Here is an 18,222-nt window from a genome sequence, read left to right on the forward strand (position 1 = left end):
GGAGTCAAACAGCCTATCCTGGCACAGCAGATGAGAGTGACTAATGACGTGCGAGGAGATTCACAAGGGCTTTGCCATTTCTCTCTGCCTCCTTTGTCTTGCCATCTCTCCTTCTCCCTGTTGTCTTTCTGCCTACCACACCCACCACCGCTCTTTGTCTTTCTTCCTCTCATGCTCACTCCCTCCCCTCTTATCCCTAGCTGTCCCCCGGACAAGTGCCATCCAGTGTAGCTCGGTCCCTGAGCCCCGGTTTGGGAAGCGGATAGGGAACGACTTTGGCATCGGCATGGCGGTACTGTTTGAATGCAATCCAGGCTACACGCTGCATGGCTCCAACGCCATCAGGTGTGAGGCCGTGCCCAGTGCCCTGGCGCAGTGGAACGGCACTGTGCCCACATGTGTTGGTAAGCATACTCATCCTCCAACCCTCGTCTCAGCCCCTCCGTGCACGCACACACACACACACACACACACACACACAAATGGATCCAAAAAGATGGAGCAGGTGCACAAAACGGTCAGTGTCTGTTTTTCCTAGTCATTACTTATCCTAATGTCTGTCATCCATTGTAAAGCATCCGCCTATCTCTGGTTTTGATAGTACAGACAGGAAGACAGAGGCAAGGACAGAAAGAAAAACAAAGTGTGACATAAATCAGACAAGGGATTTAGGTTTCTGCACCTTGCCCAGCTAATGGGAAAATACACCAATCAGCCACAACATTTAAACAACCTTCTTAATAATGTGCAGGTTCCCCTTGTACAACCAAAACAGCTCTGACCTGTAAAGGCATAGTCATAATACCTCTGGGGGTGTCCTGTGGTGTCTGGCACAAGGACGTTTGTTGTGGACCCTTTGGGTCCTGTATGTTGGGGGGTGGGGCCTCCCTGGATCGCACTTGTTCCAGCATGTCCCACAGATGCTTGATCAGATTGGTATCTGGGGAATTTGGAGGCCCTGGTCAACGCCTTGGGGTCTTTGTTTTGATCCTCAAGCTGTTCCTGAGCAGTTTTTGTGGTGTGTCAGGGCACATTGTCCTACTGGGGGGACCACTGCCATCGGGAAGTGCCGTTGCCATGAGGGGGTGTACTTGATCCACAGCAGTGTTTGGCTGGGCGGTGTGTGTAAAGTGGCATCAACACGATTGCCAGGACCCAAGGTCAAATTGTATTGTAAAATAAATATATAAAAAAACAGCACTCACTTTGGGCAACTTGTTCTATGTAGGATGTCTTTAATGAACTTCAGGCACTCAGTTAACACTTATTTATCTTTTTGCAAATTCAATACAACAGACCTGCAATTGAGCGTGATTTTTATACACTCTCATTGCATATGTAAATGAAGGTGGGCAAAACACTGAAATGATTTATAGATGTGGTAAGACATTATAATGCACAATAAAGGTTTGCTCTCATGATGCATTATGCAGGCATCAAATGCTATGCATTATGCATTTATACGCTAAGGGATCTAGTTTGTCATGTACACCATAAAAACTAATAATAGTCTGAAATTCATGTGCACAATATAGAATCCTGCAGTAAGCATCATATTTGATACTTTACTATATACACTTTACAAGGTTAAAGTGGCTATAAGATTTTTAAAACAACAGTGTATCAAATGACAATGTCAAGTGTCGCTGGTAGTAATGATCCTATAGTGAACATTCCGAATCTGCAGCTCCCCTCGGCTTTGCAGAGCTAACAAGTTTCAGCTCATTGTACAGTCAGCTGCTTTAATACACCACACTGGTTCACGCTCACCGCTCTCATACCCCTCATAGCTCTCCTATTTACCGCAGCAGGCTGATGTCTCCAGTGAAAAAGCTCTAAAAAACCCAAATATAGACAAATATTTATTATAAATAATTATTATTTTATTTGGTAGAGACCAAAAACAGCGCTAAAACAGAGTGAATACAGATATTTGCTAGGTGTCCAGAAACGTGACTGAATGAATGATAATGTTCCTCCCTAACTGCTTAATATGTTCAACTTATTAACTTAAAAGGAGATTACTTATCAGTCTTGTGTTCACAACTTGTTTCCACTGCTCAAGTAGCCAAATAATTAGTTATTGCATGTTATTGCAAATATCCCTATTTTGCCATTTCTGTGAATGAGTTTTGAGCATTCTTAGCAATTTCTGTCACCAAAATGGAAGTAGAACAGGATTATGTCATGAAATTGTGCCTTTATAGCAGTTCATTGTCTTTAAGTCAATTAAATAATTATATATTATAGATAAGAGCTTCAAAGAAAGTGTTAACATTCTTTTTTATTTGTCTAGCTGGGTGCAGACAAGTTTTAATGCCACAATCAAAGAAAACAAAGTGAATGAATGAATGCTGCTTCTGCTGCAAATGCTGCCTTAGTATGAGGCAGAGAGTTAATTTGCAAAACAGATAAATGCCATTCTTGAAATGAATGACCAGTTTGATTGATAGAGCATACAAAATATGACTGATAAAAAAAATGTCTTTTCTCAACAACCTAATACAATTTGACTGACATTTCCTGGAGTGCAAAAAAAAACCCCATGATTCAGGAAAAAATGAAAACGGAGATATTTTTGAACAATATTAGACATGTGATACTGATGACACTGACAAGATTTACAAGTCAAAATGACAGATAAACAGGAACTAGAAATCAGATTTATTTTTAACAAAGACAGAAGTTACAAGGAACCGGTACGGAAGCTTTATATTTACATCAGCATTTAATGATTTTTGCAAAGTGTGAACCATCTACTAAAGGGACCAACATCTCTCTTTTTAAGTGGTTCTTTTGCGAGCATACAAAGAATCATGTGCACATATACCTGTATAAATATGCATACATACAACCTCAAGCATTCATACACATGGACAGATTTACATACCTTGTTTGCACACGCTGTTACCCAAACATGCAGGATGACATGCACTCGGTCTCAGAAAGACACCCACGTGTCTACCTTTGGAAGATGAAGAACTACAGATGAAGTTTAGAGAAATCTATTGAAGTCAGGCCTTGTGCCAGCCAACAAATAGTCTCAGCCGGCGAGTGCGGGAGATTTCAAGCTAGGGTTCATCCGAGTTTACTGCCAAGTGGTAAGGGAATAGCAGTGGCACGCGCAGTTCCATTTTAAACACAGTGATTTTTATCTGGAGATTGAATCTGGCTGCAGCATCTCCCCCAGCGGCAGTGTGCTCGTCCAGAATAATGGATATAGTTTCATGGAAGCCACAACAAAAACACAATGCTCAATTACTCCCCCTTTAAGCCCCCTTTATGAGACATGATGACATCAGACGCCGAGGTACCTGTGTTTCAGAAGGTACGTTTCCAGCTCCTTGTCCAGCTGTGATTGACCTGGCTCATCATGCAACACTTGCTTTGCTTTCCGATTTCACAAGTACAAAGCTTCTGAATTAAGGCTGTGCTATTGAGTTGTTCCAGCACAATGCTCTATCTTCTCGTAATTTAATTAGCTTCGCCTGAACAGATGCATAATGTTTGGCTGACCTTTTTAGAGAATTTTATGGAAAACAGTTGACTTGAATAAATAGATGTTATTGTTTGTTTTTTAAGATGGAGTTTTTTCTTAAAGTATTGAGCTTTTTAACAATAAAGTTATGCCAGTGATCTCTCAATTTTCCCATGACATGTGTAAATGGTAGAATCTCTTTAAACATCTGCTTATGTGACCATTTGATTATGGAAATGAAGAAAGATCTTTTACAGGCTACAACCAAATAAAGGTAAATATTGGTAGATGAACATGTTTGTGTTATGTTTGTTTGTTCCCTTGCAGATGAATCACACACACAAACTAAATCATTTTTGATTGTATAAAATCATGACTGCCTAACGTTACATAAGCTCATAGATCACCGTGATTCAGTATGCCCACACCATGGAATTCACCATTGGCTTCAACACTTTTTCAAAGTTGTCAACAAGTAAACCTTGTTGCACTGAGCTTGTTTCAAAACATGAGGTTCTTGTTTTGAAATAGCCTCGCAAGACCAATGTCTCGGGAACAGTGTTTGGGGGAGGGTGGCAAGGCTAGGCAAGAGTTCTTCTCCAGAGCAGGATGAGCTGCTCTTGAGGCCATGCTACTTGTGGGAGTTTCTGTATTGAAAGTAGACATTACTGCCAGTTAGACTAACAGAATTTTTTAGCACCTATTTAAGCATTACAAATGTAAGTGCAACATATAAAAAAGAAATTCTACTGCCCACCCTCAGAATGTTAAAGCCACATACAAAAAGTGCATGTTGTAAATAGTTTGTCATTAAACTGTGAAAATGTTGTTTTTGTCACTAAACAGTATTCTCCATAATGACTTTGACCTACTGGCAAATGTTGGTAATTTTTGTTCTGCTTCTAAAAAACACAATTTGCCTGAAAATGGGGACGGCAACATTTTCTCCACATTCAGTTCCAATTCAGCTTTCCTACACAATTCTGATAGAGCTGAGTGTGTCCTAGCTGTCTTCGCTGTCTTTCTTAATGCAAACTGACCTTGAAAAACTGGCATGAATGCTCTGCTTTGGAGCTTAATTATTCAAAGAAAGGTTTAAGTTTGCATTTAGTGAAGAGTCAAACCCTACTGCTTATAATGGGGTCAAAGGTAAGATAACGAGGATAAAGAGGATATGATTGTTGTATATAGTTAACATGAATGCATACTGTGTGGGATGGAAATGACTTTGAATTGAATTGAATAAAGGCAGTTTTTGATGCATAATTTGCATCTGAATTTTATCTAATTTAAATGTAACATGAGTTTTATATAACCTAATAAACCAATAAACATTAGAAGCCATGTAGGAGTATATACTCGGTATTTAACATTTAAGTAGAGCATGTAATGCCAAACACTTAACGGTACACACATTATGTTTAGATTCTTTTGATATCTTGATTAAAACACTTTTAATTAAAACTTTCAGTGAATTCCCTGCGTGTCAGATGGTGCTAAATGGTGTCTCATAATGTGTGTCGTCCCCACGCTTGTCTACCTGCGGTAACGCTGACATATGAGCCTGCCACTCATTGAGATGGGTGTGGAGCATACATGCTTTTATGAGTGTCATGATTTCTAATCTTGCTCGACCAATTACATTAACTGACAGCTCAGGGGACTCAAAGGAGCTGTTAAATTCTACTGAAATACTTGGTCTTTTCCTGGTTGCTTGTTGTTGAGATCCTGGTCTTGTGCTAAGAGAACAAAACTGTTTGCTGTTCTTGGAATTATTTAATATTTCCTGAGGGTTGTTCCCACATTGAAGGTTGGAACTAATAAAGATCAGATGATGAAAAACATATAACACTTTACTGTGTACATCTGTGTTTTGGCATTGATTTTGTATGAAATATATTTTGAAGAGGCAGCAGGAAATGATTAAATAGAAAACAAGGTTACTGACAATGACAGTCTCGTCACCAGACAAGGAGCCTTTAACCGATGTCCACAGGATATGACATTCTGATTACAGTGCTCTTTCAGCTATTTCATAGGCATTGACCTTTTTTCATTTGCAGTGCAGAATTCAAAACTATTATACAGGCTGTTCTCCTTCCTGATCAATTTCGAGTACTGTACATGTGACATGTGTTAGCTGGTGATGACATTACTGTGACACGGATTTTATGATAGCATGATTGCTCCACTGTGTGATTGCTGTGAGGTACAGTATAGAAGTATAATTCTCTCTGATGTGTCACTCGGCATTACAGGAACAGAAAAGCCATTTTGGCACGATTCTCCAATCATATGTAGGAGGGTAGATATTACCTGTAAAATATTGAATTTGAAATAGTGGCAAGCTGACAGCTGAAAATGTGTTATTTTCAGTTATTTTCCACCTTTGTGATAAGATACATATTTTCTTTTTCTCTTGTTTTCTGAGAAAAATTGTGATTATCATTGACCTGTACAGGTTACACCCTTGTCCTTGACAAAAAGCATCTCGTTCTTCATTGTGAGAACACATTGTACTACACTGCTGAACATCTGAAGGACCCCCTCCACCCTGAGTGACAGCTTTGCTTATGGTTGTAGAAAAACTGCTCCATACAAATGCTAGGTAACCTTGAATATCAGACGACTGGTAAACCAATTACTTAGTTTTATGTAAAAGAAAATAGAGTGTTCATTGTTTCTCTAACCTGCATTTCACTTTAATGAACACTTTTGCATCAGGAGTGAAGGGAGAAGAGGAATGAGGCAGCTGGTGCATTTTAGTCACTGGCCTTGGACATAGATTTTTATGCCCTTGTTTTTCCTAGTATTCAGTGTTTGTCATTAATGTTGAAATACACGTGAAGGCTTAACAGGTGTCTGGCAAACACATTCCAGTAGGTGACAGCAGAGCAAAAGATCTCAACAGAGTGAAGTAAAAATGAAAAATCAAACACGCTTTTGCATTAGACTTCTTGTGATGGCCTAAAAGATTTTGCTGAGCAAAATTTCATCAGCCTAATAGGTTATTGCCTGTTTTTGTGTTAGCCAATTTCAAAAGGAAGGAAATGTATTTTGTTCTGTGTTTTGTTGTGTGTAATAATCCAAAGGATTCTGGTCTGCAAGGCTGGCTTGCAACAATCCTTAATGGACAAAAAGCAGAGCCAAACACTGTGTAGAACGTAGCCGGTCGAATACAAGGCCAACTGGCACCCATCTGAAAAGCAATAAAGAAATTGTAGCTGTTATTGCCCTTTTTTTCATTTTGATTTTTACCCACGCTCAAATATATCACAGTTCCTGACATTGTCAGCACAACCTGGCCAGTGACTCCAATTCGACATTCATCTGAGAGCTGAGAGGCTTGATAAATATGTTACTTGTGGCACTGGAAGAAACAAGGTGCGCTTAGAGAGAAATAGCTTTCACAACTGTGGCTGCTTTCACAAGATGTGATTTGTGCAACCTGCAAGAGATTTTATCATACATCAGGGTTGAACTGTTTACTATTTATGAGAGGCGAGTGAGTGCTGCCAGGCCATGCTCCACCAAGTATTGAATGGCAATGATATCATGTGGACAAGAATGCATGTTCTGGATCAAAACTGTCATAACACAAAGGTCCTATATATTATAAAACATTAGTAGAACCATTATCATGGCTGGCTTTTACATGAGACCGTGATGGTCACTAAAAATGTGAAAACTTTGAAAGGCACACTCAAGAGCCATTGTTTGGTTTGTCTGTCTGTCAGCGTGGTGGACTCCGTAGAACAGGACCCGCCATAAATTTGTAATTGGATACGAATCCTTTAAGATGGTGCTTCGGGAATATTTTGCTGCACTACTGCTAGTGGCCACAGGGCAAATTTGGAGGCAAGGCTGAGTGCCGCCGCCCTATCCAAGTCCTAATAATAGATTCATGGTTACCTGCTCCCTCTGTAGATATAAAAGGCTCATTCTAAGGTAACAAAAAACACAACAGCTGTTAGTGTCAGGCCATCATACATTAATAAAAGCATACTAATGAAAATTATATTCCATTTCTGCATCAAAATCCTACACACGATGCTTTTAAATGCTTGATGTTTAGCTACTCCCCCGCTGTGACCCCTGCCCACTCCTGGCTCTGCAGGTGTGTGTCTAGACCTGAACTTTGTCACGACTGACTCTCTTTTTCTCTCCCTTTCTCATCTCTTGTCCTTTGTCTAGTTCCCTGTGGTGGCGTGTTAACTGGCCGCAGAGGCACTATACTCTCTCCTGGATACCCAGACCCATACGCCAACTATTTGAACTGCGCCTGGAAAATCTCTGTTCCCGAGGGAGCTGGCATCCAAGTGAGAGGACATAGAAGCAGTTCTTAGTAGTAATATGTTTGATGAGAGATTAAGAGATTTTTTGGGTGGATTATTTCTTTTTTAAATACCTATTATTACATTTCCAGTCATTGTACTATTTAATGGGAGACACAACAGGTGACTAGGGAAAGGTTTTAACTAACAGTTTATCACTTACATGAAGCCAAACATTTTTTGCATAACAAGGTTTATGTTATGTTATATTTAAATATGCAAATGACTTTGAGTCATTATCGAGTTAAAAATATATATTTTTTGTATCACTTCATTAATTAGAAAATACTGTCTGCAGCCATAAAATGTATTTTTTGCCACCATGTTTTTGGGAGATTTCTGGCTGAGAGTATGAGAAAAAAAGTCATTTTTAGAAAATGTTCTTTATAGTTATGTATTGTGAAATGCAAGTGAATAGTAGGGGTGTCATGATACACTTAGCTCATGAGACGATACATTATATTGGGTTCACAAGAACGAGACGAGATTTTAACACTATTTTAACACAAGGGGTAATGTATTTGAACGAAAGTCACAAAATGCAAATCAATGCAGGTCCATTTTGAAATGTTTTAACTAGTAATCATCTTGAAATGAATGTTCTACATTCTGACTGAATATGAATTATCATATGCAGTAAAAGACACAAACAATATGTAAGCACTGTAAAAGGTTTTCCACAAACTCCACTGACTGGCTTCGCTCCTGTGTGATTTCTCATGAGTCTCTTCAGTCTTTATAACTGTGCAGGAACTATGTGTGAGCTTCTAACTTCTAACTGAAGCTGTGTGTGACCTTAGAAAGTAAAAAATAAAAACAGTTTAAATAACAAAAATAAATAATGCTAGGTTTTTCTTAGTCTTATTTTTAAGTGCAAACCATAATCAAAGTAGTATTCTCTCAGTATTTAAAGTGTAAACAGAGACTGACCAAATTTCTCTTCAAGCATGATACAGACAGAGCTGAGAGCTGGCTAGAACTACAATGCTCAGCCTAAGGTATGGTCATGTTCTTTTTCAAGAATATAAGCATGTCTACGTTTTCTGGCAGCAGTTGAGACCTTTGGGCACTAACTATGTCCCCTGCAGTTGAAAAGACACGCTCACTTGGAATGGAGGTAGCAGGGATGGAAAGGTATGCTGTCTTTGTAGCAGTTCGGGACCACTGTGCAAGTAAAATGCACACGTGACGGGATGTTGGAGTCGCTGTTTTTCCACCACGGAAAATGGCCTCATATCAGCTGCAATGAACACGCCAATGTCTTTTGTTATTGCCGTGGCTCTAGCACTTGACTGTGGAAGTTGAGATGCAAAGGCATTTGTCAGCATTGTCTGGTCTTTTGAGTGTTTTCTTCACAGGCGAGGTTGATTTTAGTAGAGATGCATAGGGCTCGTGTTAGCCTCGGTGTATGGCACTATTTTCTTACAGTGCTTACATATTGTTTGTGTCTTGTCTGTCACTCTGTCGCCGTTTAATGTTTCCACCGGGCACCCAAAATGCTGCCACACAAATGATTAAGAAGTGGAAGGGGCATCTTCTATGCTAATTTTGAGTTACACGTCAGAGTCCGTCATGCTCTCAGCTGCTCTGTCTGTTATGTACTGATATTGTGAGACAGCTTTTCACCTCGACGAGAAAAATCGTCATGTTTTAAAGCAACACTAGGTAGTTTGGACTCATTACTATCCCTGGCTGGTTGAGAAGCGCAATTATCTGTTACCAGTGTCGTAAATACTGTCGCTGTATGAGCATCCCTGAGGAAAATGAATACACGTGAATTTGTTGACGGAGCCGGCGAATCACGAAATCGTCTGAAAAAACCTCAATCGAGTGCCAACAACAAGCTAGATTCAGAGATAGCAGTTGGTAGTTTGTTAGCATATAGGCTGCACAGCACATTGCTAGAATTATTCTCATACCGAGATGGTTATAGTGATTGCACCGACTAAGTTACTTCCAAAACACGACACTTGGGCGTGAATGTGTTTAGTAATGTCTGAAAATATAACTATGTTTTTGGGAGTTACTAAATACAATCGCAAGTTGACGTTGTGTTTGGTGTAATAACTACAACCAACTCGGTACGACAACAGTAAGTAGCATGCTAACGTTACCTCCCGACCACACTGTTCAACAATTACGTTGATTATCTGCATGAACTAAGGAATCTGCAACTTTTCAAGACAAGACGTTCATAGTGTTTTAATAAGTTAGTCATCGTTTACAGTCACTACATGAAAACGTGCAAGCTATCGAAACGGACAGCATTAGATTATCTCCCGGCTTTATTACGGTTATAAACTGTGGACAAATAGTGCCCCAATGAACACCACACAAGAACAAATCAACTCAAAGTAAAAGTCGGTAAGATAATAACTATGTATATATGTAATAAATGACTTGTATGGTGTCCGGGCTCGTGTTCTATCACTTTCTCTTTTTCTTTTCTTCGCCTCCTCAGACAATACCTTCTTGGCTTTGTTAGCTGGCTCGGCCATGGCGTTGGTTTACGAAAAGTCTAAGTAGCTGCTGGCTAAATCCACCGATGAATAAACATGAGACGTATGCCATAAAGCAGGTCGCACTAGACGCCTTTACGTCAGATAGGTTCCTACCCGCTCTGGGAAGTTACACAGTGCGGTTTCTGCCGGCGCGACCCCCCTCAGGCTGCAGAGACGTCACCATTCATCCTATTAACCATTTTTCTACCACTTAACTAAGTTTAGAAACATTATTTTAAGGTCGAAAAACTACCTAGTGTTGCTTTAATATCGCGAGATCTCGTGGCATGAGATCACACCCCTTATGAATAGGGGTAAAATTTTGAACCAATATATATCTCCATGAAACTTCCCAAATTAATGACTTACATTGAAACAATTCTTTTTTGTATTGAAAGTTTTCTGATATTTTATGTTTAAATCTGCAAATGAATTGATCTAATTAACCGTGTGCTACTTTGCATAAATTAGTGCATATTTATTTACATGCGGATGTTTTCTTTCCATGAGTCTGAAAGGAGACCCAAAATCTTAAAATTGACCAGGGCATGAAAACATTTTTTTTCACCTATAGTGTCTCGGATTAAGTCCATTTGATCTCTTTTTTTTGTGTTTGCGAATATTTCCTGCTTTCTTTTAGAATTGTATTAAACATATATTTCTCTTTCAGATTCAAGTTGTGACCTTCGCCACAGAACACAACTGGGACTCGCTGGATTTTTTTGACGGGGTTGATGGCAATGCTCCAAGGCTTGGTAGCTACTCAGGTAAGACTGATACAACTGATTTTTAGTTGTTCGCTCCCAGTTGAATATCAGTCAGATGTCACAGGGCCCCAGGAGCAGACAGATGTGGTGATGGAGCTGATGACATTTGGCATGTCCTTTTCGAATGCTGTGTAAAAACTAGTTTAAGAAGTCAAAGAAGAAAAAGTCCCTCAATCCCTCACAAACTGGCACCCATTCCTGTCTCTGCATTAGATATCTTCATAATGTAGCTCATGTTTCAGTCTGGAATTTTACAAATATAGTGTTGCCTTAGGGCACATGCTAATGAGAGTGGTGCTCTTGCCACATGGTAACCTGCTAGAAACAGGCCATCACATCATTTTAAATGCTGAATCCTAGTATAAGAGTTTCTGGTGTAGCATAATGACATCTGCCTCTGTATCAGCTATCAGTTTTGTGAGACCAGGTGTCAAATTTCTCAAATGGTGGATATCTCATTTTAGAGCAAGCCTCTTTACATATTGTAATCACTCCACAGTACAGATCTAACTGTGTAGGGCTGTGTGAAAAGGCTGAGGTATTTTAAATGGCGAGCAATCAATTTTATCTTGGGCTGAACTGATAATGTGATTATAAATATATGTAAAAGTCTCCATGCAAGTTGCGGAAGACATATGCTTGTAATGGAGAAAATCATCTAAGACTACTCAGTGTTGCTACACAAAAAAAGTATTCTGGAGTGCAAATTCAGAGTGATTGAGTTCATGAGTTTGTGGGTTTTGTGGGTCTGACTGAAGGTCTAAAGGAAGTGTGTTAAAGATGATTTACAATGAGTAACGGAGACAGCATGTGCATATGTGATCCATGTAGTTGAGCAGTCCTGTTGACTTCAAGACATTAGTAAAGTCATTTTTTTAGCAACAACAACAACAATAACACATTTTATTTATATAGCCCCTTCCAAAGTGCATTACAGTAAAAACAGGACCCTTTAAATTCTAGACAACTTGGAGCAAAGGCCAATAAAACTAAACACATAAAACACAAAGATGGTGAAATAGAATGTCAAAAAGCAAATAAAATAATAGAAAAGCAATTTAAGAAAAGTAGGTTTTCATAAATGATTTAAAGGACAAGACTGATTTTGTAGTCAGATAGGTCTTCCCAAAGTCTATGTAGGAACCTTGACTGCAAATACGCTTATCACTTTTGTGTATTAATCTGGACCTTGGAACAACAATGAATGACACATTGAGGATCTCATGGAGCAGGAAGGGACATAGGGTAATAAAATATCTGTTAAAGAACTAGGAGCAAGGCCTCTCAGGATTTTGTAAGTGATGAATAAACTTTTAAAATCAATTCAAAGAGCAACAGGTAACTGGTGTAAGGAAGCCAGGATCGTTGTAATGTGGTCACATTTCGTAGCCTGAGTCAAAATCCTGGCAACAGAGTTTTGGTTGATCTGCTGTAAGCAGCAAAGGGATTTATTACTGATCCCAGAGAGCAATGAAATACAATAGTCTAATCGTCTAGTTATGAAGACAGTTTCCATATGTTCATTAGAAAGAAATTCTCTAAAAATATTTCTGAGATGGTGAAAGCAGGATTGAACCATTGATTGTTTGTCAGATTTTGATCAAAAATGACACTGAGATTTTCTCTAATAATGCTGCATTATAGAATGGGACTGAGAACCAAGGCTGTTGACCTACGATTATTATCTCTGTCTTCAGCCCTTAGCTGCACAATGTTTTTGTGACATCCACTTGTGGGTGTCATGAAGGCATTTATATGATGTTATTGTTAACCACAAATTGTGAAAATTTGCCTGCTGGCTTGAAAGTCTAATCTGTTTATCGTTGCATGCGATGGTAATGCTTTCTTTTCTCGTTGACCCAAAAAGTCTTACACAAATAGCAGATTATCAAAAATGCAGAATGTTTTCTGAACAAGGGCGGCACAAAATACATACCCCATCAAGATTTGTCTCTTGATTTGTAATTTTATTTATATATGAGAGTGATTGTGATTCATTGCAATATGTGAGGCACTTTGTATTTTAGTTTTGCACCTTAGTTCCATTTACACTTGCTGATATACACAGCAACTCTCATTTAGCAAGGTTATGGAGGTGAAATGATGCCCTGCTGAAAGCAACAGTGTCCAGACTGACTCTGCTTAAAATAAAGATGTGGAATTTAGAGAATTATTTAACAAAACTACGGTACAGTTATTACTGTATCTAAATTATTTTCTGTACTGCTTATAACTTTGGTGCAATATATGCTCACATGCTGTACATGTTCACATGTTTTTGGTGGCTTAAGTCTAAGAATATGGATAGATATGTTTTTAACTGTCTTCTGTTTATTATATAATGCAGGTACAACAATCCCACAACTGCTGAACAGCACGTCCAACAACCTGTACTTGACCTTCCAGTCTGACATCAGTGTTTCCGCTGCTGGCTTCCACTTGGAGTACACAGGTATGAGGAGAGACGTCATGTCTGTCTGCCTGTCACTTTGTCTGCTGTCACTTTATTTCTATGTGTCCATCTGCCAACGGCTTCCAGCTGCTCCACACAGGGATATTTGAAATAAGAAGTAGGAAGGTGGCACATTGACATAGAAAGAAATTAGTATGAGGGAATGAGTCACTGAACAAAGTTTTTCTTCCTCTGAATCGCTCCGAATTTTCAGTCTTTATATCTGCCTTTCTGGCATTGTGTTCCCCAGTGGTTTTGTTTTTTTGGTCCTCCCATTGCTTCAGGTTAGTGGACCCACATCTTTTTTCATTTTGGTACTAAATATGCTCATCTCTCAGTGGGCTTTTTGCTTAGTGGCATATTTGCTTAGGAGCATGCTAAACATTTACTTGGCACTAAAATTTAAGGTAAGGAATGAAGCTAGACCCAGGGTTGCTGATCTGCAGGTGATCCACAAAGCTCTTCTGCATGTATTTAATAATCTAGTCCTGACCAATGCCCACACTGTTATTTACATCTCAGGCACTTTCCGTTAGTCTCTTTTAATGTCAAGGTAATTTTCCTTTTCTTTCCTGTCTCTCTAGTTGGTTCTTCATCTGTCTTCTTCTCACATTTGTCTTCTAGTTTGTTACTTACCACCACTCACCCACACATTAAAGCAATTTACTTACTAAAATGTATGGCTATGGGTGACCTATTGTCACACAGTGTTCAGTGAAGTACATCAAGAGCAGTGGAAAAAGCACAATCACAGAGAGAGTAAGAGTGGAGAAGACAGCCCTGCTAACTTTGAGATTCCATACATAAAGCAACTAAAGATATTTTTTAGTAAAATTGGTTCACATGTAATCTAACAGTCAGTTCCTTCAAATGTGTTGCAAAACAAAAGAAGCGTGAGAAAACATTGCTGTCACAGACTCTGTCCTTGCTGTCAGTCGTGTCAGTCCACGAGCATCGTACCACTGTTGAGAACGACATCAGAGTCATGTCTCTCACAGTCAGTGCTACGTTTCCAAAACACCCTCCTCTTGCTCAGAACTTCTCCTTAGCTGTGTCTCTCTGCGGGTTCTTTCCTTTCTGCATTAACCTCATCCCCCACCACCACTCCCTCATGCTGAGAATCACTTCAGTGCCATGTCTCACAGTCAGCTCTTTCCTCCATGTCTGTCTTACGCTTTGCCACTGTTGCCCTGGTAAAGTGCATTCCCTGATGCTTTGTGTAAACCAGGCTCCAGACAAGCTCTTTTCTACTTCCTGTTGCTTTTCATATTTGTTAGCTTGTCTGCCATATGGTTCTACTGTCTGCCTTTTGGCAAACATTTGTGTATTTGTGATCAAGCCACGTTGGTTCTCTGTGGAACTACTTTCTGTTTGTGTTGTCTGTTGTTTCTTATAGAAGAGTTCAGATTCTGGTTTATTTGGTCAAACTACAGCAATCCTCTGTTTTGTCTTGTACTTAGTTGTTTCCTAGTATCTTATTTCCAGCCTGTGGTTGGCTTGAGCCACCCAACTATTTTCTAACACACCAGTTTTAGCTACAAATGAATGCTATGAAGGCTCAGTACAGTGGGGAGAAAAAGGCATGAGGCATTGGAACAAACCCAGCCAGTCAACCATCTGTTTTAAAATGTTTCCATTGGGTGATTGTTGCAGTCACTTGAGACCAGTGATAAAAATCCTGTGTACCCATCACTACAACTCCTTAAGAGCCAAGTGTTTTACCAGCTCTCCTCAGGCAGATTTTTGCTATAGTTACAAACAAAACTGGCATGTTCTCACAGGCAATATGGTGGTTTGCATGCTAAATAAAGTTCCAAACTGGGCTTCAAACGCCGCAGTCTGCAGAGGCCTGTATTATTTCCACATGAGCTACATGGAACAACTGTCACAACAAACGTCTGAATCAGCCCCAAGATCCGTCATTTCAGTTTTAACTACACATCTGATTTCTGTCGCACTCATACTCTACTATACTCATAGCATACAAAACACATGGGCTCTGCATGTGGTAACTGCAGTAATTATGTGGACCTGCACTTATGCACCCTTTAAGTAAATTATCAGTTATATAATGCCTGAAACATGACAGAAATCACCTGGTCAGTGCCTGTACTTGATTATTACTATGAACTTTAATTAAATTATATCCATTTATATTTATATCCATATTACCAACAGAAAACCATACTGTATCCTGAGACGCAGTAAAATGAGTATGCTGTGGTCTTTCTCTCAACTGACTGCCAGTATCTACGATGCAACTTTTAGACCTGTAATTTTATTTGAGTACAAAGCCAACAGAAGTGTCGCTTTCATCTGGATGCAAGCCCCTTTAGTTGCGCTGGCGGCTGTCAAGAGGCATAGTTCAATTTTGGTGCTCATTTCGTCATGAAAAAATAATTTCTCTGTAAATTCTGCTCAGACCACATTGTTTCACAAAGGCAAGCACAAGCAGCAATTCATTTTTGTGGCTTTAGTTGGCTGATGTGTTCACACCTGTTTAAAAAGGCCATAAAGCCAGCTTCTTTCACTCGGCTATACATATTTCCATCTCCAAAGATCGAAATGCAAACACAGTACAACTTTAATATGTTCAGGGCAGAGTCTGTACTGGGTTGGATTAATAAGTCATACATACTAACAATGCTACCCACAGCTAATTGTATAATGTATAAGGTCCTTCCAGTTATGTCAATTAAATAATTGAAGACCACATCAACAGGAAAATATGTGCCTTCTAACTTCATTGTCAGTTTCATGGGATGTGTTGCATGTAATTATGAACAGGTTCATCTTATTATTATTATTATTATTATTATTACCAAGTAAAAACAGTTAAATATTATATTTTCAATACAGTTTTGAATTATCTGTCTCTTCCAACCCATATTTTACTCTTTCAAAACACTGTATTTGACTCACCTCCATCACTTACCATTACGAATAACCCTAACTAATTTCTAAGACCATGTGCGTTTGAACTTGACACATCCATCCGCAAACTAAATTTCCAATATTTCTCAAAGAAAATCCTGTTAACGGAGAACAAATATAATCCAGTAGGCTCCACAGAAATGGCTTCAAGTTTAATTCCTCTTTTAACCCTCTTGGGCTTAAAAAGAAAATCTCCATAACATAACTTCTCGGTCCCCATATGTTTCAGGAAAGAGACTGGATGATTAATTTCAGTGAAATGTTCTGAAACTGGATAGATCTCCTGAATCTTTGCACTATTCATTGTTTTAGTTTGCTTGATGTTTTCCTTAAATTCCCCTTCCCAAACAAAGTTTGTCTAGTTGTTCTGTTACATTGTGTTACAATTAGTTGGTGTAGTTGGACCCAGAAGCGTGGAGTGACTGACTATGACACATTGCAAGGCTTATTCTGAATGTACCAATTCATCCTCTGACATTATATCCTCTTGAATATTACATTTGACTTTTCAACAAGCTGTAAGATAGGTGCCCAGCAGACATCCTCACAATATGCACTTACTTCAGATATATCTCTCCACCTGAGCCACTGTTTTTAAAAGAATGAGAGAAGCTGATGTGATTGATTTACTTTTTTGACAGAGCAGTAATTGTGCAGTTAATTTTTGTGCCTCAGGTCATTAAAGTTTCAAAAAGTATTTACTCGTACATGTGCATTTGGACCCCACTAACAACAGTACTGGTGCCCAGTTTCAGAAAAATTCAGATCAAGAATATAGATTATGTTTTTAAATTGACATGATCTTGATTTAGAATGGTGCTTATCACAGGGTTGTCACGCTGATTTGGTTGTTTTATTTTAGAAGGTAGCATAATTATATGGATGGTTAATGAGGAGAATGATGTTCCGCATAAAGAGGAAGATGATAATGATCTAATAATTATGATCATAGTTATTTTGATAAATAATATAGAGATCATGTAAATCTGAATGGAAGATTCAAATGACAGAGGCAGAAATGTGTATTTGCTGTACCTTAAATTCTCTGCTCTACTCGACTTGGCCCCTCTCTGCATATGCCACCACCCACCTAAAGAATTTCTTCCATTTCTTAATCTCTTACCTGTGCTGTTGACAGTTTCAAAGCACAGTACTATGCTATGTGAACTTTAACCTTCAGTTCGCTGTTGTAATTTTGTGTAGCAAATTACAAAGAGACCTTGTTTCCACTCAGATTACTCTTCCCTATTGTGTGGCCTGCATGTTTTGCTTGTACATGTGCTGCTAAGTAACTATTATTGTTTTGTTTTTTGTTTTTCTTTTAAACCAACCACCTCCTACCTTTATGAATACTTAACACTTTGTTTTCTTTACTGGTCCAATTTAATTTTTTGATAATCATTGAAATTATTACATTTATGTGAATTACCGTAATAAATTGAACAGGAGTAGATAAAACTCTCATTGATGCACAGTTAGTAACTAGTGACATACACCACAAAAATTTCATTGGGTAGATATAACTAATAGCATCCTGTTGAAAATTATCAAGCATGGTTGATAATAATGGGACTCCCTCCAGATGCAGTTTTGCAACCAGGAATAGTGGGTATCAACCATCTTGCAGCAGGGTGTCACTACAGTCTCTGCCAAAATGTGTACTCTGACAGTTTGACTGGAACCCATCTGGAGCATAACGGGAATCAGTGCCATCTGTTAGTGGGTGCCCACTCTTAACCTGACCAGAGCGCAAAGG

The 18,222-nt window shown here is 39.0% G+C and overlaps 1 protein-coding gene across 1 annotated transcript in view; it reads left to right on the forward strand.

The window, feature by feature from the left end:
* The window catches only part of LOC141011963 (CUB and sushi domain-containing protein 3-like), a 228,382-nt gene that overhangs the window by 132,084 nt on the left and 78,076 nt on the right, over nucleotides 1-18,222 (forward strand). The window contains exons 35-38 of the mRNA XM_073485326.1: nucleotides 201-404; nucleotides 7,673-7,797; nucleotides 10,984-11,080; nucleotides 13,428-13,532. Coding sequence (XP_073341427.1) covers nucleotides 201-404; nucleotides 7,673-7,797; nucleotides 10,984-11,080; nucleotides 13,428-13,532 — 531 coding nt within the window. The remainder of the gene's footprint in view (nucleotides 1-200; nucleotides 405-7,672; nucleotides 7,798-10,983; nucleotides 11,081-13,427; nucleotides 13,533-18,222) is intronic.

Source organism: Pagrus major, chromosome 17, assembly GCF_040436345.1.
Source record: "Pagrus major chromosome 17, Pma_NU_1.0".
Classification (NCBI taxonomy): Eukaryota; Metazoa; Chordata; class Actinopteri; order Spariformes; family Sparidae; genus Pagrus; species Pagrus major.